Raw genomic sequence first — 26538 nt, forward strand, 5'->3', positions numbered from 1 at the left:
GCGTCATTCTTTCATTATTGCCTTACCAAAACCAGGAAAAGATCATTCCTGTGTTGAAAATTATAGGCCAATATCTCTTATGAGCTGCCTGGGTAAAATTTTCAAAAGGATGGTTCACACTAGGCTTACTTACATCCTGGAGTCACAAAATCTCCTTCCAGGTCATCAGTATGGCTTTCGGAAGAATAGATCAATGCTGGACGTGCTTATCAAAGCCGAATCTCATATCCACAATGCCTTTGTCATGAAACAACATGTAGTCATGGTCAACCAAGATCTTGAAAAGGCATTTGACACTACATGGCGTCATGGGATTATTATGGACCTTTACCACTTGGGGTTTAGGGGCCATTTGCTGAAAATAATTCAAAATTTTCTGCAATTGCATTCTTTTCAGGTCCTATATAAAAATGTACTCTCTGCATCTCACATTCAGGGATCGATTCTTAGTCCAACACTATTTTCAATCCGAGTTAGCAGCATAACACAAGATATCCAAAAAACTGTTGAAACCTACATGTACGCAGATGACCTTACAATTTCTTGTCAATCTGAAAGTATGAACACCATTGAATGGCAGCTCCAACTTGCCATTACCAAAATACAATCGTGGACTTCACGAAATGGCTACAGACTATCAGAAAAGAAATGCACTCTCACCCACTTTTGCAAGAAACGAGCTCTCCATCCCGATCCGGAAGTACAAATAAACAATATTCCAATCCCGCTTGTAAGTACCGTTAAATTCCTTGGAGTGAGGATTAAAGAGCTTTCTCAGAGTTGGCATATCAATTTAAGCAATATTTTTCAGGACACAACTGCACCTGTTCCACCTTGGACATACGTTTCTCCCTCCCATGATACACATTTTCTGGAGTGGGGAAAGAATAGCATTAGCATTAGTAGAGGCATATGATGCAAGAAAGCAAGCTTATTCAGCATCAGCCAAAAAAAAAAAAAAAAAAAAAACCCCACTCCCATTTCACCCCTCTGTTCGTTCGAAATACCTGTCCAGTTGAGCTTTAAATTTGTTTAGGCTATCAACTTCAACAACAAGTGATGGAAGTCGGTTCCACCAACCAACCACCCGCTGGCCAAAGGCAAATTTCCGCGCATCTATCCGACATCCGTCCTTCCTCAATTTGAATTTATGCCCTCTGAGGTGATTATTCTGAGCAAGATGAAGAATCCCATTGGCATTGAGCATGCTCAAACCATTCAAAGCCTTATACACCTCTATCAGATCACCTCACCGGTGCCTAGTCTCCAGACTCTGTAATTTGCAAAACTTAAGCCTTTCTTCGTAAGAGCAACCCTTTGTTCCATTCACTAATCTTGTTGCCCTTCTCTGTACCCGTTCCAGCAGTTCTACATCCTTCTTGAAATGAGGCCTCCAGACCTGTATACAGTACTCAAGATGTGGCCTAACCATTGCCTTATACAAGGGAATAATCACCTCCTTATCCCTGCTAGAAAAATTCCTGTATATCATTGACAAGACACCATGAGCTACTCTTGCAGCTCGTCTGCACTGCTCAGAGAACTTCATATCTGACTGCACAATTACCCCCAGGTCCTTTTCATTCTCCACCACTGTCAGTGTAGTACCCCAGAGTTGATACGTTGCTCTGGGGTTACTGTTTCCCATATGTAGTACTTTACATTTGTCAATGTTAAACTTCATTTGCCACCTCTCAGCCCATCTGTTCAACCTTTCCAGATCCTGTTGCAGCAGCATAGCGTCAGTAGTGTCCTTAACGACCCTGCCAACCTTTGTATCATCTGCAAACTTGGACATTAAACTTGATATCCCATCATCAATATCATTCATAAACACCTAAAACAACAACGGACCCAACACTGAACCTTGAGGAACTCCACTAATAACATTAGTCCACGTTGAGCAGTGTCCATTGATTACCACTCTCTGTCTTCTGCCACTCAACCAACCCCTTATCCATAGCAGCAATTTGCCTCCAATGCCACACTGCTCCAATTTGTGCAGCGGTCTTCCGTGTGCAACAGTATCAAAAGCCTTTCTAAGATCCAAATATATAATATCAAAATTATTCCCTGCATCCAGTTCTTTTGTGACTACATCATAGTATCCAATCAAATTGGTCAGACAAGACCTGCCCTTAACAAAACCATGCTGCATCTGCGCTATAACTGAATTCTTGTCTAGATGATCCTGCAGTGCTTCTTTAACCAGTGCCTCCATTAATTTTCCTGGAACCGAAGTTAAACTAACAGGTCTATAATTACTTGTGTCAGCCTTTGATCCTCCTTTGTGAATTGGGGTTACATTTGCACATCTGCAGTCTATGGGTACCTCCCCTGAGTCCAAAGAAGCTCTCATAATTATGGCTAGGGGTTTGCATACTTCCTTTGCTGCCTCCTTTAATATAACTGGATAGATCCCATCCACCCCAGGTGCCTTTTTTATGTTTATCCTCAACAATCTCTCCTCCACTTTCCTCTCAGTTATTACAAAATCATCCAGCTCACTGCCAATGTTTACTTTACCTACATCATTCTCCTTCCTGAATAACTCCTCATGCGTGAATGTAGATGCAAAATACTCGTTTAGATTGTTAGCCACCTGAGCAGGATCCTCAACTGTTGAACCATCAATATCCAGTGGACCAATCTGGTTCATCCCTTTCCTTCTCGAGTTCAAATATGTAAAGAACTCTTTTCTGTTTTTCTTTGCATCCTTTGCCAAGGATTTTTCGTAGTCTGCCTTTGCCTACCTAATCTCCTTTGTGACTTGGTTACAGACCAACTTATATCTATCATAGGCTTCCATGTCACCCATTAATTTGTATGTATCCCATGCATTTTTCTTCTCTGCCACATGTTTCATTAATTCATCTGACAACCATTTAGGCCTAAACCTTGAACAATATTTCTTAGTTGGTATGTAAAGCCTGGTAGCCTCCAAGATTAGTTCCTTGAATGCTTCCCATTTTGAGTTTGTTGTTGGTAACATCATCAGTTGGTCCCACTGTATAGAATTTAAATACTGTCTCAGACCATCATAGTCGCCTTTACGAAAACAAAAACCCTTCCCTTTACCTCTGATGGTAGTTACCTCCTTGAGTAAATCCCACTTCAACACACTGTGATCACTGCCACCTAGTGGTTCATTTATCTGCAGATTCTTAATGCATGAAATACTGTACCTTCCTTTAATATCAGGCAGTTGCACTTAGCTCACACTACTCTGAACTCACATGCCTGTAAAGTCTATACTGACAGATCCAAAACAGCCAGTGTGGTTGGTGCTGCTGCAGTTTTTTCTTCTGTAACGGTTACTGCCTCACTACCATTAGCCTGCAGCATCTTCACAGCTGAATTATATGCCATCAAATTAGCACTTAGTAAAATTATTGAACTTTCCATCTCACCTGCCATAATTTACACTGACTCGCTCAGTGCTGTTCCTGCCATAAGAACGAATTTCTCATCTTCTCATCCTACCTTGAAACACATTCATTCTCAGCTATTTTCCTGCAGTGTGTCCAATCAATCAATCAGTTTTTGCTGGATCCCTGGCCATTCTGGTATTCCGGGAAATGAAAGTGTGGACCTCACAGCTAAACATCCTCAACCAGCTGTCCCAGAACACCCTCAGGTTCCTTACACTGATTGTAAGCCTGTTATTTGCAAAGCAAGTTACGACAACTGGTCACAGATCTGGAAAAGTAACATCAACAATAAACTTTACCAGATAAAGCAAGAACCAAAGCTGTGGCTCTCAAGCTTTTGACAAAACAGACGAGAAGAAGTGGTACTGGCAAGACTCAGAATTGGACACACTCATCATACCCATCTGTTCCTGCTACTGGGAGAAGATCCACCCCAGTGTTCATCCTGTGATAGTCAACTTACTGTTAGGCATTTCCTCTTTGATTGTCCCTTATATTCAACCATACAGTCAAACACTTTTCAGTCGGTCTCTAGGTTGAAACTCTCACATGATTTAACTCCTATCCTGGGAAATGAAGCAAACATAAAATAATTTGTAATCTATTTAAAATGTATTGGCCTATATAGGAGTATTTAATTTAACATCTACAGCGGTATATTTCGACTAAATAAACTATGAGCAGACACAATTTGGCCTCAGTAGCCCTTGTGTCGTTAAGCTAAATAATAACAACAACAGCGAGGTGAACTATGTGAACTGGTGCAGGCAACAATTAGCAGTTGGAAAATTTTGGCAGCATACCTAAGCGTTTTATATATATAAAGATTAAAAACAGTAAGAAGCCCAACCCTGAATCCCATGGAACTCCACTCATCGCATTAGCCCATTAGGAGAAGTGTCCATTTATCATTTATAACCATGCTTTGTCTCCTACCACTAACCATACCTTTATCCATAGTATCCATAGTAGTAACTTACCCCAATCCCACATTGTTCCAGTTTATGCAGCAATCATACATGTGGTACAGTATTAACGACTTTGCTGAAATCCAAGTATACAATTTCAAAGTTATTCTTTGCAACCCATTCCTTTGTGACAGACAACCCCATAGTAGCTAATCAGATTGGTGAGTTGTGATCTACCTTTAACAAACCCATGCTGTATTTGCTAAAGTTGATCCTTTGTTGTCTTTTAGTGGATGAATGGGACATTGTTTTGAAGAAAGTTTCTGTGAAGTTCCAAAAGGGCACTATCTCTTTTTCTGATTAGGCTATCCTTGACTGAATCAAGGTAACACTAATGGGTAACTCCTGTATAATTTATTGCATATGGTGTATAGATAACACATTAAGTGATTTTCATGTTATTATAAATATAGGCACTAATTTAAAGTGCTCGTAAGACATTAATATGAAGAAGTACATCTATGGGAGAAAAGTCTCCCATAGGTGTCTTACGTTACTTTCTATATGAAAATTATTTCAGAGATGTATGTTTTCACTTTCTTTGAATTTTACAATTAATGTGTTTCTGGAAACACAAAAATTAGAGGATAATCTATAATTTTTAAAATTGGTCTTCCCAAATCTCTGGCAGTTTTTGGAGCCTGATCTTTCTGAATCTCGGAATTTTTAGTAGTAGTGGAGGCAAATGCTGCAAGGAAGCAAATCTATACAACATCAGTAAAAAAACCTCATCTTTCCATTCCCCTTTATAATTTGTCTAATTCTCTCTTAAATTCATTCAAACAATTTCACAACACCAGTTGGAAGTTTGTTCCAACAGTCAATCACTCCTCTGGCTGAAAGCAAATTTTTGCACATCTTGTCTATAACCATCCTTTTTCCATTTAAATTTGTTGTTGTTATTGGTATTTGATTTTTAGGAGCATTAGCAACTAAGGCCATATTGCTCCGGGGGTATGTGGTGGCCATTCCCTGACCTTTCCGCATCCTCCGTATTTGGTGGTCACGGGCTCGAACCCCGGTCTAATCAAGAAGCATGTGCTATGCACTGCTGCTCCTGCTCACCTAGCTACGGAGGCACCATTTAAATTTGTGTCCCCTTAGGTGCGTTGTCTATGAAAGAGTACGGATGCAATCAGCATTTAGTTTACCCATTCCATTTAAAGCCTTAAATATTTCAATCAGCTCTCTCACAGATGTCTGATTCCAAGCTCTGCAATTTGTAGAACTGAAGTCTTTTATGGTAAAAGTATCCTTTTTTTGCTCTTGACTAATGTTACCTTTCTGTTCACCTGTTACAACAGATCCACATTCTTCTTAAAATAAGACTTCTTTTCCTGTATGCACTGCTCAAAATGCTGCCTAATCATTGCCTTATATAGGGTGGGCCCGAGGTTGTGAAGGGGTTTTGTAATGCCTATAAATTTTTCAAAATTGAGTAAAAACACAAAAAAAAAAAGAAAATGTTCATTTATTTAGGAGAATTATTATTAAAACTAATGTGAAAAATTACATCACTTAAGTGACCCTTATTTTTCAGGTTCACAATAATGTGCTCTTTTGAGTGCATTTTAATCACATTTCTTAAAAGTCAGTTTCTAAATAGTCAATTTTGTCTTGGATATGATTCTTCAATGCCTCTACAGTTCCTGATTTGTTAGCATAAACACATTTCTTGAGATAGCCCCAAAGAAAGAAATGTGGTGTCAATAGATCAGGCAAACGTGGAGGGCAGTTAAATGCAGAATTTTTTGAGATTATGCATTTGCTAAAAATCGATCTTATCAAGTTTATAGTCTCTCAAGCAGAGTGTATTGTTGCAACATGTTATTGGAACCACATTGTTGGATTGCCTGCAAGCTCTGGACCTTAAAAATTTTGTAACCATGACCTGATATCGGTCACCATTTACATTGACAGCAGCACCATCTTTGTCCTCAAATAAGTAAGGACACGTGATCTTTTGGATATAAAACAACACCAAACTATACAGCGAAGTGGGTGCATTTGTCACTGGTGAACTATTGTCAGATTGCTGATATCCCAGAATCTGCAGTTTTGCTTATTCACAAAGCCATTTAAATGAAAATGAGCTTCGTCGCTAATTATCTTGAAAAGTAAATGCATATTTTAAGCACCGAACCAGTTCTTTTGTCTCATTTCATAGGCCAATTACAACTTGTATGGTAAACAGCTTCTCAAAATTTGCTTCGGTGATATTCTCAGTAATCCCAACTGAGATGCTCGTTTTCTGTTGGTTCTTGTCTCTTCACTGCTCTCCCATACTTGCTCTATGTTGTTATCATTACAGCTCCTTCATAGTCTTCCACCTCATTCCAAATCAGATATACACCCCTGTTTTTGGAATCATGCCACAAGACAATGAATTGTCGATTCTGATTATTATCTAACTTTATATCTTTAATAAGCTCTCTGCATTTGAATAATTGAATGTTGGTTTGCAAAATAATATTCAGTGATCTTGGTACGTTGCTCAACCATGTGTCTCCATTATGAAATTCCAAGTATTTCTTTATCTGCAATGGATATAAAAAACAACACCAAAAAAAATGCAACAAAAAAAATTAAAAACTATTATTAAAAAAAGTTAATTTTTAAAATAGGATGATCATCTTGTCTTTGTTGGCAAAATTCCTGTATGTCATTAACAGAACTCCATAAGTTATCCTAAGAACCCATTTGTACTGCTATTTTTTTCTCCACCACCTTCGGTGTGGTACTGCCTAAGTGGTATTTTATATCCAAAATTTAAAACAAATACACCAACCTTTAACTATAGTGGTTTAATACTGAAAACTATAAAATGTACCAAACGGTACTGTACTGTAAAATAATATATGTAAAAAACTGATTTACAAAATAAAATGTACGATAAAATTTTAAAAATATACAATAAAATATAAATAAAAATATTAAAATACAATAAAATATAATAAAATTAAGAGCGATAAAACATTGACTGAAGCTTTCGGGGGCTTCCGCCTCCTTTCTCAACAACAATGATGTTTAAGCAACACATCCTTAAGTAACAGGTTCACAGCGCACGTGGCTGACCAGGTGCATGCTCAGTATTTCTTCCATGTGAACCAGAACCGGAAGCGGCTCGGGAGCGTGGAAATATAAAACGCTCGTCTTTTGCAAGGACCACAGCCTCCAGCAGGGGATGGAGCCGAAGGGGGTTAAGAAAGGAGGCAGAAGCCCCCGAAAGCTTTGGTCAATGTTTTATCGCTTTTAATTTTATTATATTTTATTGAATTTTAAATATTTTTATTTATATTTTATTGTATATTTTAAAAATTTTATCGTACATTTTATTTTGTAAATCAGTTTTTTGCATATATTATTTTACAGTACAGTATCGTTTGGTACATTTTATAGTTTTCAGTATTAAACCACTATAGTTTAAATGGTTGGTGTATTTGTTTTAAATTCTGGATATGTATTACTCTCCCAACCTTAGAGGCCTTTTTGAAGATGTGGTATTTTATTTTGGAATTATCACTTCCAGCCTATCAGTTCAATTTTTCTAGGTCTTCTTTCAGTAGCATGCCTTGTTTTCAGATGATACCAAGTTCCACAGGGACCTTGGTATTATATGAAAACTTAGACAATAAACTTGATAAGCCTTCATCAATATCAATAATGAATATTTAAAAAAGTAAGGGCCAGTTTCTGAACTCTGAGGAACTTCACTAATACCATTAATACAAGAGGAGCAATGCCCCTTTATAACCACCTTTTGTCACTCAATCATTCCTTATGCGTACAGTATCTTGTCCCCAATGCGACACTGCTCCAATTTGTACAGCAGCCTTTCATGTAGAAAACTGAAATCTATGATGTGAAAATTGTTTTGCATTTAGTTGCTTTACTTACTATGACATAGTCACTAAGTCATAATAGATAGACTGATCGGACTAGACCTTTCCTTAATGAATCCATGCTGTGGTTTCCAAATAACTGCATTCCTGCCAAGATGATCTGGCAGTACATCTTACTAGTGACTCATTTTCTCAACAAAAGTCAAATTTATAGGTATGTAATTACTCACTTCCCCTTTGATTCACCTTTATGAATAGGATAGATATTTGCACATTTCCAATATATAACAGTGCTACTCAAAGTGTGGTCCCTGGACTGGTGTCGGTCCGTGAACTATTTGTTACCAGTCTGTGACAAATTCGAAATTGGTCCCATACTTTACCGGTCCCGACGATTCATCCATTATCGAGCCGTGAGATTTGTATTTTAAAAAAGTACTGGTCTCTAACAGATTGAAAATAAAAGAAACTGGTCCTTCACCACAGACAGTTTGAGAAGCACTGATCTATAATGACCTTCCCTGAAAGCAAGAATGCTCTCATAATTATGAGAGCATTCTTGCTTTCAGTATAATATAATATAATTGTAGAGACATCAGCTGCAACTTTTTTTTTTTTATTTACTTTTAGCCTCACCGGTTTCTCTTCTATTATGATGAGAGCCTTGTTGATCAGTTCGGCCCTAGAGAGTTGTGAAAGGCTCAAGGGGTAGAATTTTTCTCAGCCTAATCTGTGCTTGTTAACAGGAGAGACCTGCTTCTACAGTGATGGGATACACTTAAATAGAAAGGGTGCAAAAATATTTGCTGATGCTATCAAGGCAGAGTTAGGTGGGTCAGAAAGCTGCTAGCTTTTGGGGATACACGGACTAATAGATTAACAGTAGACGCTAGCAGAGGTGAAAGTGATTCTTGCACTGCTTTTATTGAAATGCAATTAAGCAGCAGCCAGAAAAGCAAGGCAATTGGGGATTTCCAGGACAGCTGGGAGTCACAGTGGAACAAGTGGGCTGTGTTAAGGTAACTAAGAGTAGAAACAGGTGCATGTATACTTGCATGTACACCAATGCTAGGAGTGTAGTTAATAAATTTGATGGCTTGAAGTGCTGGTCATGACATCAAGGACAGATATTGTTTGGAAATTAGAGACGTGGTGTCACACAGACATAAGCAGTGCAGAATTGGAATTTGGGGAGTACAATGGGTACAGAAAGGATAGACAGGACAGGAAGGGAGGAGGGGTTATGCTGTTTATTAAGAAACACAGAATCTAAGGAAGTACATCCAATTGATGTTGGGGGACAGCGCAGTGTTGAGGCTGTTTGGTGTGACATAAGCACTGGGAAAGGAAAAATGAGAGTAGGTGTGTGTTATATATATTTTTTTTTTTTTTTTTTTTATGAGAACCCCAAACACGAGAGGTATTATAACCTATAGTACTTAGTACCGTGCTTGGGTTGGAGGTTGAGAAGACGAAAGAAGATATTTGTTGATATTGGACTTGAACTTCTGTAGATTGTAATTTTCAGGAAATACGTATGAAGAAAGGTTGTTCCAGAAAACAGCAGTTGAATGAATAAATGAGGAAGGTGAAAAGTTGGTTCTGTGGGTTTGAAGTTGGACAGTAAATGGATGTTGACTGGTGGCGGCACGTGTTCGGACTGTTTTGAAAGAGAGAGCGGGAATTATAGAAGCCAATTCAGAAGAACAGTGCCCATGGAAGTATCTGTAGAAGAGGCATGCAGCAGAAACAGTGCGTCTATGAGAAAGCGAGTGGAGAGACTCTGTTAGAGATGAATCATTAATTAACCTAACTGCCCTCTTCTGAATGGAATCAAGAAGCCTGAGAGAGGTTTTGGGGGCACCACCCCAGATGTGGGAACAATATTCCATGGCAGGGCGGATTTGCGATTTATACAGAGTGAGCAGCTGTTTGGGAGAAAAGTAACGCCGAGAGCGAAAGAGAAAACCAAGTTTTTTAGATGCAGAGGAAGCAATATTTGTAATGTGCGTGTGCCAAGAGAGATTAGAAGTCAGGGTAATCCCCAAAAGAGATATATCATTTTGCCTAGAAATCGGAGTGTCACTAAAGGTAAGCATAGGAGCAGAAGAATCCTTTTTGCGAGATATAAGACAAGATTGAGTTTTAGAAGGGTTGAAATCAACTAAGTTGTCTTTGCCCCACTGGAGAATTACCTGAAGATCGGCATTTAAGGAATTGGCAGCAGATTTTCGAGAACTTGAAGCTGATTGAGCTGGACAAGGTTTCTCAAAATGGAAAGTTGAATGCAATGTGCTATCATCGGCAAAACTATGGATAGGATTTCCAGTCAATGGAAGAAGGTTATTGATATACAAGAGGAAAAGAGTGGGGGAAAGAACTGAACCTTGGGGGACACCGGCATTAGTGGAGAAGTTAGAAGACAGAGAGCCATCTACTATCACCCTCAGTGAGCGATCAGAGAGAAAACTGGATAATCAATTACTAAAAACAGTTGGCAAACCATAAGATGGAAGCTTGTTTAGAAGACCTTTATGCCAAACACGATCAAAAGCCTTTGAGATGTCAAGAGCAACTACTTGTGTTTCACCGAACCTTTCCATTGAATTAGTCCATAAATGGGTAACATAAGCCAGAATATCACCAGTGGATCGACACTGACGGAATCCATACTGGCGATCGTTGATCAGACGGAAGGTTTCTAGGTAGTTTAAGAGTTGGCGGTTAATTGATTTCTCCATTACTTTAGAAAGAGTAGAAGTAATTGCAGTGGGACGATAATTGGATGGGAGGGATTTGTCACCCTTTTTAGGAACTGGCTGGATATGAGCAAATTTCCAAGCAGAAGGAAAAACACCTTTGGAATAAGAAAGTGAAAAAAGCGGCAAAGAATAGGAGTAAGTTCAGGAGCACAGGTTTTGAGAACAAGTGGAGAAATACCATCAGGACCTGGAGCTTTCTTAGCATCAAGATTCATCAAAATCCTTCTGATATCCTTTTGACGGAAGACCACAGGAGGCATTGAATGGAGCGTGTTAGGAATGGTGGGAGGTGTTTTACCAAGATCATTAATACATGAGCTCAAAGAAAAATGGGATGCTAGCAGGTCAGCTTTATCCTTGGCTGAAGTGACAACAGAACCATCTGGTTTGGACAGAGGTGGGAGCAGAGATGGGCAAAAGTTGCGGCCAATAGCTTTTGCAAGAGACCAGAATGCTCGGCTACCATTAGGGCAAGAAGCAAGTTTTCTACTCTTAGCCTGTTCAAACTCTAGTTTGGACTGATTAATAACTGCTTTACAATTGTTGCGAGCTTTGGTGTAGGCAGAAAATGAAACTGAAGAATTAGAAACGAGCCAATTACGATATGCAACGTTCTTCTCTTGGACAGCCTTAGCACATTTATTGGAAAACCAAGGTTTAGATAAAGGACGAGATTTTAAAGTGGAGTGTGGGATAAAGGATTCCATTCCTGCAAGAATAATTTCACTGACACGATCTGAGCAAACGTTGACATCAGAAGTTTTGAAACAGTAATCAGACCAAGGAAAAGAAGAAAAGAAGTCTCGCAGGTCATCCCATTTTGCATTCTTGTAATGGCAAACAATACGAGGTTGGGAATAGCCATGAGATAAAGGTTCCATTGGAGAAGAGGCAATCACCAAGTTGTGATCTGAAGTGCCTAAAGGACCTCTCACTTCAACCTTGTACTTAGAAGGGTTGTTTGTGAGAAAAAGATCAAGCGTATTGGCTGTATGATTAGGATTGTCCGGTATTCTTGTAGGTAAATGAACAATCTGTGCTAGGTCATTAGTAATTGCAAAAGCCACAGCATCTCGACTTGCTGGGTCGGTGTGACTAGAAAACGGAAGCCAGCTGGAGTTGTGAACGTTAAAATCACCAAGGAAAATTACCTCACTGTTAGGAAAGTTGGACTGGAGAAAGTCAAGTTGCAAAGAGAGGAAGTCAAAGAGCTCCAAGTGATTAGTGGAGTTGGGAGAACGGTAGAGACAACAGATGAATTTTACACAATGAGGTAGAGAGATTTTAAGCCAGAGAAGATCAAAGAGAGGAGATTCCAAATTGCCAAGTCTCTGACAGGGAATATCAGAACGGACATATGCACAAGTACCACCTTTGAGTCGAAAGGAATCATACAGCAAATAATTTGGACATCTGAGATGAGCAGTAGTTGAATCGACTGATAACTGAGATTCAGTCAGGAAAAGTACATGGGATTTGGAAGACTGCAAGTGGAAATGGACATCATTGAGATTAGAATTGAGACCACGTATATTTGTGAAATGAATTAGGAAGTCCTTGGGAGGTTTAGATCTTTTCGCAGATAAGCTTGCTCTATTATTTTGACAATTCATGGTGTATTCAAGTAAGAAAAAGTGGGTGGGACATGCTGTATGAAGTAATGAAATTTTTGGATATGGCATACATGTGGTAAGAATATACCCAGATCCTTGAAATAACGTGGCCTCGACAATGCTCCCCGCATACACACTACTCGGACTCCCTCCAGTCACTATCTGGCAGAGTAGAGGTAGCAAGATTATACACTAGCTGATCCGGAAGCTTCCTAGAGAGTTACCAATAGGTTCATTCCGGTGTACTAACTAGCGGCCGGCCTGCGAACACCGTTTTAGAGCTGTACCCTCGAAATGTAAGGAATATTGGATCTCGCCACGACATTCATCATAACCTCAAAAATCATCAATCAGGCCTAATATAGGCCTAATGAATCTGATGTGTAATGAGCAATTGTGCAAAGTGTGCAGTGGGCCAGTAAATCAGAGTGTCTTATAATGGTGTATTTTAATTTCCCAGAGATTGACTGGAATTTGTGGGTTGGTCACTCACAAACTAGCAAGGCTTTTGTGGATTTATTGGATGATTGTTTTCTACAACAGCATGTTTGGGATGCAACTAGAGGGAGTAATACTCTTGATCTGATTATCAGTAATGATTCTTCATGCATTAAAAATCTGCAGATAAAGGAACCAATGGGTGGCAGTGATCACAGTATGCTGAAGTGGGATTTACTCAAAGAGGTAACTACCATCAGGAGTAAAGGGAAGGATTTTTGCTTTCGTAAAGGTGACTACGGTGGTCTGAGACAGTATTTAAATTCTATATGGTGGGACCAACTGATGATGTTACCAACAGCAAATTCAAAATGGCAAGCATTCAAAGAATTAATCTTGGAAGCTACTAGGCTTTTCATCCAACTAAGAAATATTGTTCAATGTTTAGGCCTAAATGGATGTCAGATGAACTAATTAGACATGTGGCAGAGAAGCAAAATGCATGGGATACATATAAATTTATAAGTGACACAGAAGCCTATGATAGATATAAGCTGGTCTGTAACCAAGTCACAAAGGAGGTTAGGCAGGCAAAAGCAGATTACGAGAAATCTTTGGCAAAGAATGCAAAGAAAAATAGCAAAGAGTTCTTTACTTAAGTAAACTCTAGAAGGAAGGGGATGAATCAGATTGGTCCACTTGATATCAATGGTTCAACTGTTGATGATCCTGCTCAGGTAGCTAACAAACTAAGTGAATATTTTGTATCTACAGTCACACATGAGGAGTTATTCAGGGAGGGGAATGCCAGAGGTGTATTAAACTTTGGCAGTAAACTAGATAATCTTGTGATAACTGAGAGTAAAGTGGAGGAGAAATTATTGAAGATAAACATAAGAAAAGCACCTGGGGTGGATGGAATCTATCCAGTTATATTGAAGGAGGCAGCAAAGGAAGTAAGCAAACCCTTAGCCATAATTATGAGAGCTTCGTTGGACTCATGGGGAGTACCCATGGACTGGAGATGTGCAAATGGGACCCCAGTGCACAAAGGAGGATCAAAGGAAGACTTGGGTAATTACAGACCTGTTAGTTTAACTTCTTGTCCAGGGAAATTAATGGAGGTACTGATTAAAGAAGCATTGCAGGATCCTCTAGACAAGACCAGTTATAGCTCAGGCACAGCATGGGTTTGTTAAGGGGAAGTCTTGTCTGGCCAATTTGATTGGATACTATGATGTAGTCACAAAGGAACTGGATGCAAAGAATAATTTTGATATCATATATTTGGATCTTAGAAAGGCTTTTGATAATGTTGCACATGGAAGACTGCTGCACAAGTTGGAGCAGTGTGGTATTGGAGGCAAATTGCTGCTATGGATAAAGGTATGGTTGAGTGGGAGAAGACAGATTGGTAATCAATGGACACTGCTCTTCATGGATTTATATTATTAGTGGAGCCCCCCAGGGTTCAGCTTTGGGTCTATTGTTTTCTGTATTCATTAGTGATATTGATGATGGTATAGCAGGCTTAATATCCAAGTTGCAGACTATACGAAGGTCGGCATGGTTGTTAATGACACTAATGACAGTACGCGGCTGCAACAGGATCTAGAAAATTTGAGCAGATGGGCTGAGAGGTGACAACTGAAGTTTAACATTGACAAATTTAAAGTACTGCATATGGGAAGCAGTAACCCCAGAGTAAAGTATCAACTTTGTGGTATGACACTGACAGTGGTAGAGAGTGAAAAGGATCTGGGAGTAATTGTGCAGGCAGATATGAAGTTTTGTTAGCAGTGCAGACGGTCTGCAAGAGTAGCTCATGGTGTCTTGTCAATGATATACAGGAATTTTTCTAGCAGGAGGCGATTATCCCCTTGTATAAGGCAATGGTCAGGCCACACCTTAAGTACTATATTCAGGTCTGGAGGCCTCATTTTAAGTAGGATATAGAACTGTTGGAACGAGTACAGAGAAGGGCAACAAGATTAGTGAATGGAACAAAGGGTTGCTCTTACGAAGAAAGGCTTAAGTTTTACAAATTACAGTGTCTGGAAACTAGGCACCTGCGAGGTGATCTGATTGGTGTATAAAGCCTTCAATGGTTTGAGCAAGCTGAATGCTGATGGGATTCTTTGTCTTGCTCAGAATAATAGCCTGAGAGAGCATAAATTCAAATTGAGGAAAGACAGTTGCAGGATAGATTGATGGAAGTTTGCCTTTAGCCAGTGGGTGGTTGTTTGCTGGAACAAGCTTCCATCTGTCATTGTTGAAGTTGATAGCTTAAACAGATTCAAAGCAGAACTAGACAAACATTTGGAGTGAGTGGATGGGTGAAATGAGAAGTGTGTGTGTGTGTGTGTGTGTGTGTGTGTGTGTGTGTGTGTGTGTGTGTGTGTGTGTGTGTGTGTGTGTTTTTGGCTGATGCTATATAAGCTTGCTTTCTTGCACATGTGCCCTTGCTAATGCTAATTATTTCTTCTTGGTAATTACAAAATCATTTAGCTCCCAGTTGTAACTTTGTATACTTCTAATATTCCCATCTCTAAAAACTTGTCATTTATTGGATTGATGGAGATGCAAAGTATTTATTCAGTTTGTCATCAATAGTTATGCCATTCTTATCTCATGGGCCAATGTAGTTCATCCCTTTTCTTCTATGGGTTATTTAAGCAAAGAATTCTTTGCAACTTTTCTTTGCATTCTTAGCCAAGCATGCCTAATCTGCTTTAGCTTGCCATTTATTGACTTGATTGCAGACTAATTTGTACTATTGTAGATTTCTGTGTCTCCTGCTAATTTATAATCATCCCATTCATTTTTTATCTGTCACCAGTCTCATTAGTTAATCTGATATCTGTTTAGGTCTAAACCTTGAACGGCATTAGTTGATATTAAATGCATTGTAGCTTCTATAATCACTTCCCTGAATGCTTCCCATTTATAATTTTCAGTTGAAAACATCATGAGTTGGTCCCACTGAAAGAATTTAAAACTGTCTAAAGCCAACAAAGTCATTTCTATGAAAGCAATATCCCTTCCATTTACCCTCAACAGTACTTATATCTTTTAAGTAAATCCCACATCAATATATTATGATCCATGCTACCTAGTGCTTTCTTTATTTGGAGATTTTAATGCATGGAGGTGCACTGCAATTATCAGATTAAGAATATTGCTTTCTCTTGTTGCCTCTCTAGCATGCTAAAAAGCATGTAGAAAGTAGTCAATTTTCGAGTTATCCAGAAAATCTCTGCTGCTAGGTGAGCCACTAACTCAAGTTCCAATCACTATCTGAAAAGTTAAGATCCCCCATTATAAGACATTCTGATATGCTGGCCTACTGTTTGTTCGTCTGTATAGTTTTTCATTATACTCCTCACAGTCATTTGGCCTATAACATACTCCCACTCTCATTTTTGTTTTACAACTGCTTATGTCACACCAAACTGACTCAACATTGCCCTGGCCACTTGCATTAACTTGGTGCACTGCCTTGGATTCTGTGTTCTTCTTAACAATGAGCATAACCCCCCCCCCCCATCCCTCCTGTCCTTTCTGTCCTTTCTTGCTTGTGGCAAGGACAGGAGCTAGCCAGCTGATTTGCACGTGACTTTTCTGGCTGGTTGCTGAGAGGCCAGTCATCCAATGCAACATACATGATTGGTTTTGCAGAGATTCTCAACACAGATTCATGAGATTGGTTTGAGGTAATCCTTTAAAACTGCTATAACAAAGCTACATATTATATGTACATGATCTTTCTTTATACATTGTACACCAAATTCCACAGTCCTTATGTCTGAGTGGCACCATGTCTCTAATATACCTCTAATGACCAAGTTTGATGACTTAGCCAGTACAGGAGCCCTTGTTTTGTGCTGGTCCAATTTGCACGATTCGCAATAGTGACGATCACTGACCATGCTATTTTTATTTTTAATTAATTTATTTATTATTATTAATTTTATTTTATTTTTTCAATTTTTTTATAAATTGAAAATTTAAAACATCAGACAAAATTGATCGGCTTCATACTGTGCTATGTATCATGCACTGTTGTGATTTAGGACAATCTGAGCCAATCAGCAATTAGCGCATCCATATCAGAGATGAGAAAATTTTCCGCCCTCAAAGTAGCCACTTGTGGATGCAGGTGGTAAAGGTCCATGCGGTGAAGCATTCAATTGGCTGTTGTTCATGCTATTTACATGTGTTGGAAATTTATTACGTAACATTTTTTATTAATTGTGCTATTAATAAATTAAATAATAATAATAGTGATAGCCATGTGCAATTTTTGCTAGTATTATAAAGTTTTTAATTTAATAGAATAAAGAGATGCCATGTCTGATAAAAGTAGTTCATTGAATCCTAGTACAATATTCAGAGGATGGCATCTGGTGAAAGCCACCCTAATGTGTGTAGTATTAGTATTAGTAATGGCTGTATGGTGCAAGAAAGCCTGTCTTATGCTGCACCAGCCAAAACAAAAAAAAAAAAAAACCCCAAATAAAACTGTGATACAAAAAAAAAAAATAATAATAATTAATAAAAGAAAAGGAAATTAAACCTATCATCCTATGTACTTCCCTCACCCGAAGGTACTATCCAGATGACCTTTGAATTTCCCCAAACTGTCAGCCTTTTCCATCCATGTAGGCAACTTATTCCAGTAATTTATAACTCACTGGCTAAAATAAAACTTCCTGCAGTCCAATCTAAAATCTAAACATTTCCCCCAGTAACTTGAATTTACGTCCCCTAGTTCTAGCATCATTTATAATCTTGAAAATTTCGTCCTCATTCATTTTACTGATGCCTCTCAGAGCCTTAAACACCTCAATCAAATCTCCTCTAAGGTGTTTAGTTTCCAAACTCTGCAACCCACATATTCGAAGTCTTTCTTCATAAGGACGCCCTTTTGTCGATCTCACCAGGCGAGTTACCCATCTTTTCACCCTTTCAAGAAGCTCTGTGTCTTTCTGTAGGTGCAGTCTCCATACTTGAACACAGTATTCCAGGTGTGATATAACAAAAGCCTTATATAATGGGATTATCACATCCCTATCTCTACTTGCAAAAGTTCGATAGATCATTGATAGGACACCATGGGTCTTCCTTACAACCTGTATGCAATGCTCAGAGAATTTCATGTCTGACTGTATCGTAACACCCAAGTCCCTTTCCTCCAGTACTGGGTTTAGTTGAACTCCACCAAGTGAATAAGTTATTTTGGGATTACTGTTTCCCAGGTGTAATATCTTACACTTTGTTGGATTAAAGCATAGCTGCCATTTTTCTGACCATTCCTGAAGTCTATCTAGGTCTCTCTGAAGCTCAGCTTGACAGTGATCATTAACTACTCTACCAATTTTAATATCATCTGCAAATTTAGACATCACGCCCTCTATCCCTTCATCGATGTCGTTTATGAAAATTAAAAACAACAGTAGTCCTAATATTGATCCTTGGGGAACCCCACTTCTTACATCAACCCAATCTGAGGAATAGCCATTTATCACAACCCTCTGCCTCCTGCCCTGAAGCCATCCTTCTATCCATCTAAGGATTTTCCCAGTGATTCCAACCTGTTCCAGCTTATAAAGCAACTGCTCATGTGAGTGAGTCAAAAGCTTTGCCGAAATCTAAATAAACAATGTTGAAATTATTCCCTAAATCCAGCTCATTCGCTATTTCAAAATAGCGAACCAGATTTGTTAAATATGATTTTCCCTTTACAAAACAATGCTGAGTATCCTTGAGAATTTCAATTCTATCCAAATGATCCTGAATTCCATCCTTGATCATTGCCTCCATGATTTTCCCTACCACTGAAGTCAGACTGACAGGTCGATAATTTCCCACTTCACTCTTAGAACCACCCTTATGTATGGGAGATACATTGGCACTTTTCCAATCCAACGGAATCTCCTCAGAGTCTAGTGATGCTCGCATAATTAGCCTCAATGGTTAATGGTTTAATGCACTCACTTGCTGCCTCCCTTAAGATTATAGGGTATATTCCATCAACTCCAGGAGCCTTACTGGCCTGTAGGCGCGAAAGTTTTTTCACTAAATAATCTTGCGAAACTTCAATATCATTAATTACATATTTTTCAACTTCGCTCCCACTATTTCCCATTGCCACAAAAGGTTTTTCATTTGTAAATATTGATGCAAAATAACTGTTGAGTTCATCTGCAACGGCAGCTGGTGTATTTAATACTATCCCCTTTCCCTTACTTAAAGGTCCGATCTGGTTTGTCCTGCTCTTCTTGGCATTTATATATGTGAAGAATTCCTTATCCCCCCCCCTCTTTGCTCTGTTTGCTATTGCTTTCTCATAAACTGCATTTGCCTGTCAACTGTCAAACCTTTTCTGTGGCTCTATTACAGATCATCTTGTAGCTGTTATAGGCTTCAGTACTTTTTATTGCTCTGTAACCTTTCCATGCCACCTTTTTCTGCTCAAGTAATGTGGCAACTTCACTATTCATCCAACTTGGAACTCTCCTCATGGAGTATTTTTTTTTTAATGGTAAATATGCATTCAAGGCATCTGTGATTAATGTTTTAAAAGCATAAAACATTAGGCTATGAATATGCCTCCATCAACCAATACTACAACTGCAAAGAATGCAAATAAAATAAAACAATTGATGCAAAAGTGGTAGGTAAACTTTTTGTTGTATAGATCCTAACCCTGTGATTTCCAATTGACTCCATTATATAAAAAGTTCCATTTGTGCCTGCCCCCCCCTGAGAACCTAACTCCAACGTAAATCGAGAGTTACCTATACTTCAAATTTATTCGCTATCCTACTATTATTATTATTACTATCGTACTATTATCCTACTGTACTCTTAATAACCCTAACAGAGCCACTGTGTTTGCTTGTCCCATGAGAACCCTCAGCAGTCTTTACAATCTTCAGAATTTTGCTTTCCAGGCTGCTGCATATCCTAACAGAGCAGTCAAGAATTGCTTCTTTCATCTCCACTTGCAGCTACTGTTAATGTATTAACAGTAATGTATTAGTCTGTGTATCCCCGAATAAGCAGTTTTCCAACCCACCTAATGCTGCCTCTATAGCATCTTGTATGCATTTTGTACCTTTAAAAGATGATAGCATCTTTTAAAGGTACAAATCTAGAGATCTTCGACATCATTAATTTTTGATCCTCGCAGAGATATACCCTGGTCCTATTCCATCTATTCTTTTTACACAAAATATTTCCTATTTCTCTAATAATATAATCACCAACGATAACTACTTCCTGTAGGCCCAGCAATCCACTTTTGAAGGTATTGTGCCCTCTGCTGCTTGGCCTTGTACTCTAGTGTATTGAATATGTTGAATTTATAACAGAAAGTTCAAGGTCTAGCTTTACTTTATCTTGAAATTGTGGCATTGCAACATATTTAGTAAAACATCTAAACATAGTAATGTATGAATCACCCATGTATCTGCAGTCAGTCTGAATTAACACATGTTGAATAGATTGTGTTTAGCTGCATTTTAAATTGAATGATTTTTTACTTCGGGAAAAATGTAAGGGACACCAAAAATGTCAGAAACAGCTTTTGTGTTGTTCAAAACTTAAATGGTTCTCAAATTTTAAAGAAGGCTTTTTATCTGTCAATGATGATCCTTGTTTTGGCCATCCATTATCTTCAAAAACAAATGATTTATTTGCACATTTGTGATCTGATCAAGAGTGATCAATATTTAACAATTTATGAAGCTGCTAATGAAATTAATATTTCTTATGGGATATATCACCAATTTTAGCACATGATTTGGGGATGCAACTCATTTCAGCAAAATTTGTGTCGTGCATCCTTACTAATGATTACAGAGAGCAGTGAAATATCAGGATATGTCAGTGTGCTGCTGTTGACCCACACTTTGCTCTTCCATCATTACTGGTGGCAAGTTGTGAATGCATGGCTGTGACCTGTAAACAAAGGCCTGTCCTCTCAGTTGAAGACTACATCATCTTCTCCAATGCCCAAAAATAACAAAAAGCAAGACAATCTTGATGAAATGTAAAGATCAATCTCATCATATTTTTGACTCACAGATCCAGGAACACTGTAAAGCAGTTCTATGCCAATTACACAGTTTATTTGGAGAAAACTACTGATAAAGTGGACTTCAGGGAATTGGCACTTGCGTCATGACATAGCCCTTTCTACATACTCAGCAGTGTTCTCCCCAGAAAATTTTGCCAGCCAGGTGAGGATGTGTAATACTTTGCAATATTATAAAATTTTCTATTATTTATAAATGTGATTTAAGCAATCCAGAGCAAAAATTAATTGCATAACTTTACATTATATTGATTTAATGATAATTTGTGCAACAAATATTGAAAATTTTATATTGGGTAGTGTTATATTTTTTTATATTGGCTAGTGTTATATAATTTTATATTGGCTAGTGTTAAGAATGAAAATTCCAACACATATACATAAACATGCTAAATTTTAACAAATAAGGTACTTTTTATTTAAAAAGTAGAATGTTTTAATAGCAAATTTAAAAAAACAATTTTATTAGAATTCAATGTAAAAAAAAATAACAAAAAATGTTTAAATTTAAATGTTTTCTGATTTAACTTCTTACTCATTATGGGTTCTTATTTTGTTTTATTTTTTACAATATATATTATTAAATTTGTTCTCCTGTACAGAGACCAAGACAAAGAATGCATCTAACAGTTCACAGAATTTAACGACGTGGTGTACTAGCTTGCGGAATTATAATACTCAGCTTGCCGTAGAGATGGCTGCAGAGTGAGTGAATCGATACACTGAGTCGACTCAGAGAGTGTCTGAAAGATTTGAATAACAAAAGTGAATCTGAGTCGATTCAGTGAATCACAGAATTCAACCAGCATATCGATGCTGTCACCTGACTGGCATCTGATAGCTCAACATGCAAAGTAGTAACTTCTCTGTGGCTCAGCATAAAGCACATGACAATATTCTCAGTAATCTGGATTTGCAGCATCGAACTACATGATGGCCACACAACGTCAGCACGATGGTTGATAAGGTGTAAGGTGTATTTAGTGTCAGACGGCACCCGGGGTTTCCCCCATCTCCGTGTTGCTTTCATTGTGGGTGTACCAGTTCACTGGGAAATGCCAGAGATTTAAAAGTGTGTGGGCTTTGTATCTGTGTGATGTCGTGTACCGTTGTTCATCTGGTCGTTTAGCCGCTGGACCCCTGCTGAGGCCCAACGTTGCCCCACCTTCGCCCCGTGGAGGCAGACCAGGAACCCAGTAGTTTTAGTTTCACTCTGGCAGGTCCTGCCACCTAATTTCCTGAGATTTCAGAGGCTAGGACCTAAAAAAAAAAAAAAAAACGCGCGCTCTCTTTTATATGCACGTACGTACAGACAGAGACATATATCCATCATCGTCGGTTTGATGATCGTTAGGTGAGGGGGGATAATGCTTGCATAATAAAAGCCGAAAGAATGGGCGAACGGGAATTTTGACATAATTAAGATTTTGTGTGTGGGACATTCGCTAGCATAAAGATAGAGTGGGTGGGAGACTGAAGGCTGGGGGAGTTAAGGCAGAAATATGGGGATGATAGAGTAGGCAACCCCAGAAGTCAGTGAGGCATGCCCATGCCTCACCAGGAGAAAGTAGGGGGCGCCGGGGGGACCGTCCCACCACCGGCGCAGGGGAGGGGGTGGAAAGGCACCAGGCAAGGGAGCCCGGTGAGCTGAAGAACAGATGTTCTTTGGTTATAATGGTAGTGGGTTGTGGGCTGCGGCCATTTGGTTTCTCCTCGTCCTCCTCCTCGTGAACAGTGCCTGTGCATAATCCGAGAAGGCTTGATACTCCTCCTTCGTGTCTAGGAGGTGATGTTCTTGTCCCTGTGGTAAGTAGTGGATTCTGGTGAGTAAAACACCACGTAGGTCTTCATAGAGCCTGCAGTCATACATTAGGTGCTGCCAGCTCTCCAGCCCCCCGCAAGTGCAAGTTGGATCAACCTGGATCCCAAGTAGAGACAGTTTGGCATTAATAGCTCCGTGTCCAGTTAAGAGGTACGTTGCTTGTAGACCTGGGGAGAACCAGTTGGGTGAGGTTGGGTAGTTTTGTTCAATATTGGGTAGAAATTTCTTTGTGATCTCTCCCTTTTGAGAGTTGCTCCACCTTTCCTGCCATGCCTGCTGCAGGTGAGTTTGTATCCGCTTCTTTTCCACTTTTCTGTTGCTGGCTAGGTCAATAGTGAACCCCAGAAAAGTCTGTGGGGTGCCTTTGTCTAGGTAGTATAGTAGGCCGCGTTGTATGATTTCTAGGTCCAGCGGGAGAGTGCCTGCGAGCACTTGCAGGGCGTGGGTGCTCACCGTGCGGCAAGTGCGAGTGATAGTTAGGAGGATGGATCTGTGAATTTGGTCCGTGATACGTCTGTTTACTGCTGTTGTAGTTTTTTGAAACCATGCACCAGATGCGTAGGTGACGATCGGGGTGAAGATAGCTTTGTAGAACAGTTTGAGGACTCGCTTTTTCAAGCCCCATTCTTTACGCGTGACCCTGGCAACCATGGCTGCGTAGCGTCTTATTTTTTTACGGAGATATTTCAGATGGTCCTGAAATGACAGGTTTTGGTCCAATATCACGCCTAGGTATTTCAGTTGGTTGGAGAATTTGATTGTTTCCTGCCCAATTTTTATTTGCGGAGGCCGCCTAAGATCAAGGCGTCCCTTTAGTAGGATGGAGTTTGTTTTTGTGGAGGATATTTTGAGTTGATTTCGGTTTGCCCATTCTTGGAGAGTGGTCAGGGCCCGATTTGCGAGGACCTCTAACGCAGCTCTTGAGTTTGCCTGTATCGTCAGAATGAGGTCGTCCGCGAATGCCTGAGATTGTACTTCATTGAGATCGATGTTAAGAAAGGTGTCCAAGACAATATTCCACAGTAGTGGGCCAAGGACCGAACCTTGAGGGCAGCCCCGATGGACATGCCTGGAGAGTGTGCCATAGGGGACGGTGACTTTGATGGTTCTGTTGCTTAGGTAACTTTTGATGGTGTTATAGAGGTTTTCCGGCATGTTGGCTTCGCGCAACCTCGCCAGGACGCTCGGCCACCAAAGTGAGTTGAATGCCCCAGCGAAGTCGACGGCTATCACTAGGAAGTACTTTGTATTACATCTGTTTACCTTGGTCAGGAGGTGAGTTAAGGCATCCACGGCGGAGGTTCCCCGTCTGGAGCCGAATTGGTTTGCTGAGGCCAGGCCTGCCTCATCATAGTAATATTGGATCCGTGTGTAAAGTAGTCGTTCAAATAGCTTACTGATAACTGTCAAAAGTGCAATGGATGGTTAGTGGGAGGTTTTCCCCAGTATGTAAGTAAGTTACATACTGAAAAGCTGGGTTCTACTGATCTTTCGGCATCAATCACAATTCCAGCTGAATTGGTGTCCGCTCCTGTCACATTGACCTCAATCGCATGGTATGTTCAAATTAATGTTGATTGAGATCAGTACCATTCGGTACCATGAGAATCGCTTAAATTTTAGCTGGGCGGTCAGTTAAATTCACTGGGTGGTGCGCCCATTCAATAGGTCCTGGAAAGAACACTGCTCAGCACTTCCCATTCAAGAATTTCTTGATAAGCACTCTGTAAATATATCTGAATAATTCATAATCATAATTCATTATCCTGTATCAGTTTAATCAGTCCTTTTCTTGTTGCAGTTTAGTCACTGCTGTGACTAGTTTTTCACTTTTCAGATTGCTGTCCAAAAGACATGTTGCACTTTACTACCTGAAGACATGTCACTATCAGTTAACCAGCCTTCCTCTCTGCACACAGGTATCCTGTTTTGTACAAATTCGGGAGATGTTTATGACTTATGACTTGCTTTTTTTTTTGTGTGATAATGCATAAAGCAAGAGAAAACAAATTTTTAAACCATTGTTAATGTTTTCCTCCCTTGTTTTTTTTTTTTTTTTTTAATATAGGTAAAAAGGCTTTCTTCCATTGTACAGCAAAGACATATACAATACCATCATGAACTCCGAAAAAAGGAAAAAGAAATTGCTCAACTTAAAGAACGGCTGTACCAGTCACTAAGTGAAAAGAACCTTGATAAGAAATGTGGTAAAGTTACAATTTAAAATGAATACATAACAATACACAATAGCACTTTCTATTCTTCTTTTGACACAAGAATAGAAACTGCTAAGTAAGAAACAATCATTGACTTAACTGTTGTTTACAGTTATTACCATTTGAGTTTGTCCTTTTCTTTAATCTCAATTATTGCATCTTATTATTTATTTATTTTTTTTTTTTTGTATCTCTTTTATTATTATTTAATGGATATTTTTTTTAGTTTCTTTATATCTCCTCATTCATTTTATTTTCTTTTTAATATTCTCTTTGCTTATTTCCAGTTTCTCTTATTTCAGGATTTTATACAAAATCCACAACTTTTGTATAATTATACTCAATTCACACTTCTTTAAATCCATGTGTAGTTGATCTTCCTTCTCATTTGTTTGACAATTAAAAGAAAATGTTTTTTTTAAAGCAACTAATTTTTAAATACTTGTGCATATTTATTATAAAAAAATACAAAATTCATAGCACAGAATTTGACTTATCATTGTTTAATGTCTTATATTATTTAATTTTTTTTTAACACGTCTTATCTATAAACCCCTGGCCTTTTGGCCATGAAGGGAAAGTGCAACACTATTTAACCTTGTAACCAGCTACAATCAAATGTTTCAATAATGACTCTCTCTCTCTCTCTCTCTCTCTCTCTCTCTCTCTCTCTTATTGTATTAATAAGTTGAGAAATAAGGTATGCATATTTTGGAGTACTGTGAGTACTCCAAAACAAACAGAACATTGTGCTCTACTGTGAAAACAGTTGTCATAATATGAGGGCTGCTTGATAAAGATGATCATATATATTTTTTTTTTTTTTTTCACATTTCTTTATTAATCATCTATATTTTAATGGTCATTTTCAAAGTAGTCCTCATAAGAAAAAAAAAATCACAACGTGCAAAGTCAGGACTGTAGGGGGAGATGAGGAATACATTTGACTTTAATGCTAGCTAAATACTCAATGACAATATGAGCAATGTGAGGCCTTGCACTGTCATGATGCAGCATCCACCCACCTGCATGCAGTTGTGGTCATTTATAACGAATGTGATCCCACAAAGTGTTCAGTATAGTTCTGTAGTAAGGTCCCATAACAGTTTTATGACATCACATAACATGCTAGTAAACCATTTGTTGAATGTCAAAAAAAGAAATGACCATAACCTTACCTGCAGAAGCCACAACATTTTCTTTTTTCCAGTGTTGGCAATGATGTAGACTTCCAAACAGCTTTGTTGCTTACTCTCTGGGTCAAAATGATGAAGCCATGTTTTGTCCGCCAGTATCACCTTGTGTGCAACTTGTGTAAAAAACAAGTTTTTCAAAAATATACCTT

At 38.8% G+C, this 26538-nt stretch overlaps 1 protein-coding gene across 1 annotated transcript in view; it reads left to right on the plus strand.

The window, feature by feature from the left end:
* The window catches only part of LOC150080802 (afadin- and alpha-actinin-binding protein-like), a 104337-nt gene that overhangs the window by 18068 nt on the left and 59731 nt on the right, over window positions 1-26538 (plus strand). The window contains exon 4 of the mRNA XM_090380824.1: window positions 25046-25184. Coding sequence (XP_090236950.1) covers window positions 25046-25184 — 139 coding nt within the window. The remainder of the gene's footprint in view (window positions 1-25045; window positions 25185-26538) is intronic.

This window comes from Mastigoproctus giganteus, chromosome 9 (assembly GCF_048544385.1).
Source record: "Mastigoproctus giganteus isolate SK-2022 chromosome 9, ASM4854438v1, whole genome shotgun sequence".
In the NCBI taxonomy this organism is placed as follows: Eukaryota; Metazoa; Arthropoda; class Arachnida; order Uropygi; family Thelyphonidae; genus Mastigoproctus; species Mastigoproctus giganteus.